The 10,625-nt window shown below is 43.8% G+C and overlaps 2 protein-coding genes across 3 annotated transcripts; both read left to right on the top strand.

Moving 5' to 3' along the window:
• Positions 1 to 3,374: 3,374 nt before the first annotated feature.
• On the top strand, positions 3,375 to 6,058 carry LOC112560063. The gene is made up of 4 exons (XM_025231636.1): positions 3,375 to 3,551; positions 3,812 to 3,950; positions 4,493 to 4,679; positions 5,535 to 6,058. Exons 2-4 carry the CDS (start codon positions 3,918 to 3,920, stop codon positions 5,699 to 5,701), a joined length of 387 nt encoding a protein of 128 aa, XP_025087421.1. The 5' UTR covers positions 3,375 to 3,551; positions 3,812 to 3,917; the 3' UTR covers positions 5,702 to 6,058.
• A 1,260-nt stretch (positions 6,059 to 7,318) lies between these two features.
• Positions 7,319 to 10,619, top strand: LOC112560061. Of its 2 annotated transcripts, none has more exons than XM_025231632.1 (6): positions 7,319 to 7,867; positions 8,049 to 8,173; positions 8,328 to 8,514; positions 9,099 to 9,220; positions 9,793 to 10,035; positions 10,478 to 10,619. In XM_025231632.1, the coding sequence occupies exons 1-6, from the start codon at positions 7,789 to 7,791 to the stop codon at positions 10,514 to 10,516; spliced, it is 795 nt and encodes a 264-aa protein (XP_025087417.1). In that variant the 5' UTR covers positions 7,319 to 7,788; the 3' UTR covers positions 10,517 to 10,619. The 2 variants fall into 2 exon arrangements, with proteins under 2 accessions (XP_025087417.1, XP_025087416.1); XM_025231631.1 differs by having other exon boundaries at positions 7,324 to 7,867; positions 9,787 to 10,035.
• Positions 10,620 to 10,625: the final 6 nt, after the last annotated feature.

Genomic DNA, 10,625 nt, shown 5'->3' with positions numbered 1-10,625 from the left:
AATAATATTTGCCAAGGTTAAGGTTTCACAGAAATATAAACACCATAACAAACAAAAACTAGAAATCGCATTGCAGAACATATTGCAAAAGAGGTCAATCAGCCTAGTGTGAACAGAAATCCTATTTCCTTCACCATTTTTAAAGGTTGAACATTTAACTATAGGCACCATTACTTGAGTTCCTCTAAAACATAAAGACCGAGCCAGTAAAAGAATATTGGGTATTATCTGTGTGACAACGGGGAATGACAGGCCAACAGCTATCTGGAAAGGTGCTAAAGGAAAATGTTACTGGAACGCTAGATTTGTATTATGTTTGAACAAAAAAAATGCATCCAGCTTGGAGTTTAATACCCAGTGAGATTCCATGTAAATTGGTTATTTCACGAGTTGATCATTATCGTCTAGATTTTATCTGTAACATAAATATTTTGTATCATTCTACCAGTAGCAATGTGATGAAAAATTGTGCATACTGCAATACTTTTTACTCCTGTAAGGTATTCGTTTTGTCAACGTTCATCCTTCATCTGGGCAGTCACACTTTTGTCTACGAATAGAGTCTTTATTCATAAAGCAACTTGTTAACATATTTAACAGTAGAGAAAAGAGTGACAAGAAAAAAGGCTTTAGGAGATGCAGTAAATGTAATTGACAGTTTGGAAGCTGAGATTAGTTAGAGGAAGTTGTTGAATGAAAAGTCAATGAAGATAAGGGGAGATAGCGCTGAGGTCGCGGGGGAGGAAGGGGTGTTGGAACCTGTTAGAGCTAGCAATTTTATCTTTGATTGTGGTTAAACTCACATCAAATCAGTTGAAGTCTTTCAATATAAAAGGGAGTTAATGAATTAAAAAGGGCAGAAATGGCTCGCTCCTCAGTTATCCACTCAAAGAAAAAAAATTGGGAGCAAGAGGTTTGGAATGAATGAGATGATTGTGCAGCTGGAACGGAGGAGAGTTGTGAATATGCACCAGTTGCCAAAGAATGTTGATCGCTTTCTTAGACGACATTACAGGGTTTCTCTTTTCCCTCATCTTTTAACCTCTGATTTTGTCCTGTGACATCTATCAGGCTGAGTGGAGGGGAGAGGGGGGGGGGGAAAATTGGTGTTTTACACCGTGCCAGTAACTGAGGCTATATTACGGCAAGGCAGCCAGCCCTGTATACAGATGCCACGTGCAGAGAAAGAACAGCGTGCCCAAGACGAGAAACGAACTCTGGGCAGCCAACCTTCACTGTATTGGTGAGAGGCGCTAACCGTTGCGCCACCGGACCGCTAGGGTGAGTGGACAAAGACTCTTCAGCCAAAGTTTCCAAAGGGTTCTGATGCACTTTAACACTTCACTTGGCTGACCTCTGCAACTGACAAAATCAATGTAAAGGGATGAATTGTCACCGAAGCCTCGAGAAACCGGATAAAGAGCTCATTAAGAAATCTGCAGGAAGAATCATGTTAAGTCGGACTTAGCATAGAGACGTGCAGGTCCACACTGTCTAGGAGGTTGGTTAGCATTTGCAATTCTTGATGCTAACCTAACGTGCCCATGGCTGTGGATGCACGTTTTATAAAGCTTCTGACCTGCCTGCTTCTGCAAGGTACGTCATTTTTCGGTTCAAGGAATTCGTTCCTGTTCTTCTCCAAAAATTTCATTCATTCCGTCCAGCTTAGTCTCTTTTCATTTTGTCTATTCTTCTTCTTTCCTCATCTTCCTTTAGCATTTTAAAAATAAAAAGTCTACCGTAATATGATTAATGGCACCTTTTTTTTGCTGCTACCCGTCTGTTAACATGTATGTATGATAAGGAGTTCAGTTCTTGTTTATTTTTTTAATTTCAATTTTTTAGAGGAGCTTCTTGGTGGCTAATAATACTAAGGAGTTACAGACTTTTCTTTTTTTAAATTCTAGACTGTGGACTTGAATGTGATTGGGTTACCATTACATTCATTACTGTCATAACATCTTTGTCGCCACACCACTGCTGCTGGTGTCTGTGCAATCATAAACGGATGTATGATGTAGTTCCACACAATATTAAAAAATTCTAGGTGCATAGGTTTCTTGGGCCTGACAACAGTAGTTTTTTATGACCGAAAAATGATGGAAAGGCTAGAAAATGATGAAAACAAGTCAGAAAATGGGGCTAATATTGTTAATCATTCAAACTGCAATGCCAAGAAATGTGCACTAGTTGAGAGCCGTAAGATTCACAGCACAAAGTTTTGGAATATTGCAATCCTGATGATGATGAAACAAGAAGTTCTAATGCTTATTCAAACCAGACCTATCATCCTTAGAATGAAATGAAGTTGTAAGTAGCATCTATTCATCTCATCAGTAATAGACACCACTTGTATTCACCAATTTTTTGTCATGCACTTTATAAAGGCCTTTGTATGAAATCTTATATTCACCAATACTTTTATAGTACACTCTATGGAGGTAGTTGTGTAAGATCTTGTATTCTCCAATACTACATCATGTACTCTATGAAAGCCTTTGTATGAAATTTTGTGAAAGTTATTTCCGCATCTGTCAACTTCAGTCCAGAAATCAAATAGATGTTGCAGTTGTTATTAAGCAGGTTCAAGTTGAAGAGTCGCACACACTTGTTTTGAGTGATATTTGTGATGCCAGGCTGGCTGTGCAAGACGACAGCGACGGTCTCCTCATCGCCTAAAGGGTATGGAGGGTGGTCCATGCCCCCTCCCTCCCTCCATGTCTCTGCCACCCGGCTGACCCAGGGCCAGAAATTTCGGGTGTCCTGCAACCTCACATACCCCGCCTCCTTCCCCGCATCTCTGTACATCGGGTTAGAGCAGCGGCCACCCAGACAACAGGCTCGTGTTTATTATTCTTATTTTTCTGCTCACTTTTTTCTTGTCTTTCTTTCTTCTGTTAACCACAGTGAAACCCTTGATCGGCGTATATAGTTCAACAAGCGACTCCAATAAATCGTGGCAGTTCACGGCCCTTCGGGTCACCCAATGGCTGTCTCGTGCAATCGACTTCAGAGCATGAGATGCCTAGGCCTGATGCTAGATAACTCCTACCCCTCACCCCCAGCCCCGATTTTTCCAGGAAGGTAAAAGCGCGGAAGGAAAGGTTTAGGACATACCTTAAACATGCCGTGTCTTAGACACGCTAAACCGTTTATAGTTCATAGTTCTTACTACCTTTAAAGTGTGAAACCTTCCTTTACCTCTGTATCTCCTGCTGACAGCATACAATGAAATAGGATTTCTTTAAAACAGTTTTAACACCTGCCGTAACGAGCAAGGTGAGTTTCACATCACAGTAATTGCCTTTGTTATACAGGAATTGTGACAAACAGGTCAGCCCACTATAATTACTGTCTTTCGTCCGTCCCTTAGAAATACCAGGAGGTGGGCAGCGCAGCAGAGGAAGCAATGACTGACACCGAACAAATCTTCATCAGCACCTCATACGATGTCAAAAGAGTTGCCCAGCAACACGCAGGCCATTATCGCTGCTGGGCTTGGAACAGCCAGGATGACGCGGTTGTCAATAGCCCAGAAGTGTTGATCAGAGGTAAACGTTCTTAACCGGTCAAAGTGTCGAATGGTCGAACCTCTGAAGTTCCCCAAAAGTCTCCTTGTATTGGGGAGAAGTCTTGACCTTGTTCCCAAACTTAGAGCTGTAATGTTCAAAGGCTTGTATATCTCGTGAACAGAACACGATTTTTCGCTTTGGTTTTATGAATTCATTTCTTTTAATGCACCAAACCTACTCATTTGTAAATAATTTCGCTCTCGGGGTTAGCCTTTAACTAGTCAATGTTCTGTCATCAGTTGTGTCTTCTTCGCCGTTGCGGCTGTGGGTGTTCACCAGACGGCTGACTGAGGGGACAATCTGCACGCGCACTGCAGCGTGAAACATAAGGCGAGGTTCCTGGTGATGGGGCTGGAATACAAACCCGACGGCCAGAAGGTTTGTCGTCACGGCAACTGACTCTGCGCGCGCATGTCTTTCGCTGAGTAATTTAGTAAAACAAGGAATCAAGACTAGAATTTATTTGTAATGTTTTTGTACACCTTACTAAGGATCCACGAAAGATCACTCTCACGTCTCGTCCCGTCTTGAGAAAAAGCAAGTTATCCTCCCTGACGCAATCTTTTGTCTTTGAGTTTTCGGCGACTTTCTACACTTATTGTCTCGAGAGTTCCACCCTGGTCGGGCTCGATCTGTACATCAGACCGTGACCAAGCAATCTGTTCCTGTTTCTGACAAAGGATCAAGAGTCACACTAATTAAACAAAAAGGTCGTCGCGTGTTTTATTATCAAATCGTCACATGCTTGTTGTCAATGTCACCGATGTGTTGTTAAAGTGCTTCCCATGATCTCCATTAACTTTTTCATGTAGATGCCATAAAAACACTCGCAAGAGATGGAAAATCCTCCAGTCTTGCGGAAACAAGTATTTGTTTACACAACAGGGTACATGACTGTCGTTATCTGGTTATCGCTGCAGGTGTACCAACCACTCGTCGACAACCAGGTAGTGGAGACGACGCCAGTCAACTGTTCCTGTATGGCCAAGATGGCATCACGAGACGTGAAGGTGGTGGTGGGTAAGCAGCATGGCGGTCTGATTCGCTGCTGGGTCCAGCGTCTGGAGAAGAATGTGAAGTTATGGAGCAGACCAATGAGAGTGACCGGTACGTCATCCGGGGAAAAGGGGCGTGTGTGTGTGGGGGGGGGGAGGGTACTTCGGTTTGCGATTGTTCTTAGCCGTATCTTTTTTTTGTTGTTGAGATTTTGCTTCGCGGCTACGGATTGGAGGGAAGTTGCCTTAGATGCAAAAATATATCAAAAGCACAGCTTAAAATGACCCAAATCTCGGAGGTTCCCAGAAACCCTGCAAGAACCCCTCCAAAGTTGCGATCCCAGGAGGTTCCTTATGGACTGAAAGATCTACCTTTGGGGTAGACAGGTACATACACTGGATGTAGGTCTGTATCTCTGGTCCATTTCTGCGGCAACAGACGACAGATTGTGACAAAAATACAAATTCAATCTTAAACAATGTTAAAGATATCACAACTCAGTATCACAACTATTATCTATAGCAGACCTGGGCAAAGGCCGGCCCGCGGGCCGCATCCGGCCCGCCTCCTGTCTCTGACCGGCCCGCCCGCCAGTATATATATACTATATATACAGTATTGGGTAAAACTGAGTTAACTATATTAGTCCGGCCCTCTAAAACCATCCCAATTTCTCATGCGGCCCCTTGGGAAAATTAATTGCCCACCCCTGATCTATAGGGTAGGAGAACACGTTGCTAGTATAATCCGTTATAAAACGCACCCCAGGCCCAAGATCAAGACAATAACGTTCAGGTTCTTAATTATGAAGCAGGTTTATCCAGTCTGTTACCCTACCACCCGACAGGCTGTGTAAAACGGCCACAGACGGATAGGGGTGAAAACCTCGTTTTCATGGACTTGTTTTACTAACCTGTATTTTATCGACTTGCAGAATTCGTCAAGACGTTTGTTCTGTTTGAACAGTTACTCCGCGACAAGCTGCCAACGTCACGACAGCCAGTGTGACAGAGGAAAGGCCTATAGGTCACATCACCAGTGATCTGCAGTATGCACCCGACACCATTACCGCTGGACATGGCCTACCCACAAACTTATCCAGCAGAGGGACAGACACACAGCCTGCCCGCTAATGTTAACCAGATAGAAAGGATATATATATATAGAGAGAGATAAAGACAGTAAGGAAGGGAGCGGTAAAGAGCAGACTACAATAATTTTATCTGATTTCATTTTACATGATCATTCTGTTAGCAGGTTTGCAACATTTGTGTATGTATTCTGTGCCTCGGTGTGTGTGTGTTTGTATGTGTGTGCACGCGCGTCTACTCATGTGTGAGCAAAGTTCTGGAGATAAGTAATCGATATGGCTGTACGCAAGCAAATCATGAACTATTTGTGATGATATCATCGTCAAAAAGCAACATAGTAGCAATATTTGTCCTAGTGTGTCAGTGGGCAGCTGGTCATTAAATTATTTCAGAAATATCTCCGTTTATCCACTGTTAGTGGGAGAGAAAGGGAGAGGATGCTCTTGGTCGTTTTAAGACGTCTGCCACCAAGGATAGCATGTACACGTCACATAAAGCAGGCATTTACTGACGCCTGATGTGTATTACATAAAAAGTAGCAACAATCAAATATTGCAGACGAAAATCATTATTACATATATGTACAAAATAATATTAGATATCAACAGCAAAAAATTACAAACATGTTCATGTTGGATCTAAAAACTACAGAGCAAAATCTTTATTGTTGGATGTTTACATGAGGACTGCGAGCATGAGAAAGCAAGATGGATTATCGTTAACATGATCAACAGCCACTTTGAACCTCATGTCCACGGCGGACTAGGTCAGGGGTCAGGTGCAGAATGTTTCGAGTCAAGGATGGCTGTAACTAAACTGCTTGTTCTGCACTTGACACCAAGTCCCCTTGTGCTGGGGGCAGAGATCAACACTCTTCTGTCGCCGTCTTTTATTTCCCTTATTGTTAAAGACTGGACTGGTCGTCCCGTACAGGGCCAGGACCTGCTTACTATCGCCCAAAATGGCAAGAGTAGCGGGCCTGTCAGCTGTCCCGTCTATTCATGTGCTCCCCCCAACAACAGGTGTCGGTCAAGGATCGACTGACTTTCTCTGATCCCTGAGAGATGGACAGGGAGGGATAATCCTATCACAGGAAACCTGCGTAAGGCTTGACCCAGCGACCTGGCTCTAATTCGAACACACCAACCTCTAGGCTACGACCCATGCATGTTGTTCTTACTCTCCAATCAAAGGCTATGGGGCCAAGTCTCCCTTAAACAGTCCTCTCTGCACAATCACACACTAAAGCGTTGACACCGGAAGTGAAGATTCTCTTCGTGTATTCTGCACCATCGGTGATCCCGAGAAATTAGATATTATTTTAATTTTGAACCTGCTTGTCACAGTTGTGCCTCGACAGTCCATTCTCCTCCAGCTCACTCAAAGTGACTCCGGCAGACCTCATGGCAAAACCGAGGGCAGATGATCTTGTTTAATCACAACTCGCACACACATCCCGTACTTGAAAATTCCGAGTATATCCTTACCACCGAGGCGACTCGGTCAACAGACCCCTAGTCAGATCACCGAGCACGGGTGGTGCTGTCGTCTCCTCGAACCGGAAACGAGCTCTCTTGTCAGCAAGTCTAATGAACCGCGTGCCCTTAATCCCCTTTCCATCGGTGTCCTTAATCCCAGGATGGAGAGGTCCTGCAACCCACTGGTGATGTCTGGATGACGTTGTATGAGCCTGTGGCTCACTGGCTGCATCTGTGGAGCCGGACAGGAGCAGGCACAGGTTCGAGCACCTCTGCGCCAGCATGCACGCGCGCGATGAGGACAAGATCCTATCGTCAGGAAGACTCCTACTTCTCCTCGCTATATCAGGAAGATGTGCCATGTGGTGAGGATAGTCAGCCAGGTCTGTGACATAAAACTGGGAATCTCTTTCTGTGTCAGCCGAGCTTCTCAAGACTGTCAGCCTGAAAACGTGGAAAAGCTCCCAAGTTCCCGGCACTTCTATTTCTTGAATCAGTTGCCAGCGGAAGGGTGTCTTTGACATCAAACATTGAACACAAACTGTCCACTTAAAAAAAGGTGTTTAGCAGCTCCCTGCGGAAACAGGCAAGAATTACAAGCTCTGATCATTGTTATTATTATAACTGTTGAGCATTGTATTTTTTGCTGTCATGGCCCGCAGTTCCTGCCAAAGATGGATTTTTTTGGTCATAGTCTTCGGTCTCAACGCCTGCTGGTCGGCGGAAGAAAGTAAGTAGAGCTTGAAGGTGTTGACTGATGATGATCTTTGATTTTCCCTTTCAGTCTGAGTTTCTATTACCTTTTCTTGGGTTTAAAAATAGAAAGCAACATCTAGGTTTTTTAAAAAATTTAAAATTCTGAGCAGTATATGTATGAACCTGTAAGCTGTGTCATGCGATTTCATTTTCAGTCAAGCCCCGACTGATTGTGAGGAGCCGTGTGGTCAGACGAGGTGACAAACTTACTTTAGGGTGCGAACTGATTTCGTCTAGTCAGTACTACATGAATCTCCAGCACAAACCTTTTAACGGCAAGGTATGAATCCTTGTAAAACATCCCAGCTGTAATTTCTCACTTTGTCTTGAACACATATACATACAGACAAACACGCAGATCATCTCTCCTTCTGTGTGTGTGCGCGCGCGCGCGAGGGAATGTGCATGATCGCGGTTGTTTGGTTGTTTGGCAGGACTTTTCTGAGGTGCAAAATCAGATTAATGAAGAGGAAGAGCTGGAGTCTGGCCAGGGTTATCGGCTGACCTCAGAACTGACCGTACAAAATGCAATGACAGAGGACAGTGGGCAGTACCGCTGCTTTGTGAAGATCGCCAACGACCAACAGATAGAAGGCAGTCCAGAGAGCGTGTTTGTAGTCGGTAAGGCACCACACATACACACACACCTGTTACTTATGCAGGCACGCAGATATGTAGGACTAGAGTTAAAGAACACATTTCTCTTACATCTTAGTCTAAGTCACCAGCGATTCGAAAACAATCGTTTATTTTAGATGCTCCGTTATACACACACCTGAGCAGACCTTTGGGTCGACAGAGATTGTTTGTAGCGAGAAAAATAAATTTCTGTTTAAAGTAAATCTCGTTGTCGGTGTCGGTCGGATCAGTCAATGCGTATATGAAAGTCTAACGGACATGATTGCTACCTGTTGTTCAGTTAGAACTTTCTAGGATAAGAAGAGACGGCCATCCAGCAGCACAAAAAGGTTGCTCCATACTTTTAATCATGAAAACTGCAGATGATGGATTATGACTCCATGTGATTACGACGTCCTCCAGCCAGATTTATTATTAATTACTTTTTTTTACATCTTTCGTTTTACTTCCAGCCAGATGTGATTATAATTATTTTTATCCGTTAGTGTAGGAAACTATGTTAACGGTTAAGTGGTTATGAAGCCGGTTTTTATTTTGTCTGTCCGATCACCTGTCTGTCTGGTCAGGTTCTGACCCTCTCATTCTTTTGGAGAAGAAGGCGCCGCTGCTTCTAAAAAAGGGCATTGACCTCAACATCACGTGCGTCGGCGTGGCTCCCATTGAATGGATTCGACCAAAAGACGAAGAGGTTAAAAAAAAAAAAAAAAATAATAATAACAGATAGATAAAGGTTGACATGACACTCCCCTCCTTCTGTATTAAGCTGTATAAAGCTTCCGAAAAAATATTTATACGAAGGCTAAGAAAATAAAATAGCAAGAATTTGGCAGGAAATAATAAAATAAAGAAATTTAGAAATAGATACAACTCTTGCAAAGGTAGCACAGTAGCTTAGTAATTGTTCGCCCACCATGTGTTACTATGTCGGTAAGGCTTTGGGGAATTATAAACATGAAGAAATCATTTCTGACCCCAGAATACGTTTGTGATTTGAAATCTCTACTAACAGCAACAATAATAGTATCAACCTGTATTTTCCAGGCAACTTGTGGGTCTAGAAAGCTTAACCGATGTCAGGAAGGAACTTTATTTCAGTAGCTTTCGACGACAAAGGCGAAGGCGACGACAATGACGAGAAGGAGTATGACGACAAAAATGTCGATAATGATAATGACAACGAGCAGAATGACTTTAATGAAGACTAAAAATTAAGACGACGACAACGATGATGATGATGATGATGATGATGGCCAGTTGCAGGTGCAGTCCGGCGACCTCGGGCAGTCTTATGTCATCAGCGGCCCTCTCAAGATCGTGGAATCCAAGCAAATCTACCGGCGCATCCTGCACGTGCACAACATCACCTGTGCACAGGCCGGCCGTTACGTGTGCAGAACCTCTGTCAGCAGCAACGACAGTGCAATCTCCGATGCAACCGGAGCGAGTTCCGGACGTAACGTCACGAGTCCTTCAGCCCCGACGTGGTGGACATATTTATCAGGAGTAAGTAACTCCAGAGGAGGCAGACAATTGTCCAGTCCTTTTCTTTGGTCATGAAAAAGAGACCTGGTTTGTCCCTGAAAGTAAACGGCAGGAGACAACTGGGCTCCGAATTCCATTTGACATGTTGAGCCACTTACCACCACTGCCCCTGTATCCACACCGCACTGGCCCTGCACTACTTCCTGACGCAATTATTTTTCATTGGTGTTTAGTATTGTCTTTGATTTGTAAACTACTACTAAAGAATCTCCATTTGGCTTTTAAATGCACCGCTATTCTTGCTGTTCAGATTTTTTTCTCGAAAAATAAAAACAACTGTCCTCCCTCTATAAGTCTTAGGAACTTTTTTTTTTTGGTCAGGAGCTTAGTAAGGACTGCTTAAAAAGAGTTATAATAAATAACGGGAAATATTATGGCGCTATTACATGTTTGCCCTCATCAGACTCCGATCAGCTGTTGGTCCAGTCCGCCGAGGAAGTGACGCAGGAGAACGTGGTGCGCGCGCCGTCTGGAGAACCCATGCTACTGCCGTGTGTCGCGTGCCACCAGAAGGCCAGCATCAAACTCGTCCGAGTCCCTGCCGCCGGTCC

The sequence above is a fragment of the Pomacea canaliculata genome, linkage group LG3 (assembly GCF_003073045.1).
Source record: "Pomacea canaliculata isolate SZHN2017 linkage group LG3, ASM307304v1, whole genome shotgun sequence".
NCBI lineage: Eukaryota > Metazoa > Mollusca > Gastropoda > Architaenioglossa > Ampullariidae > Pomacea > Pomacea canaliculata.
This window is presented reverse-complemented; position numbering and strand designations above follow the sequence as displayed.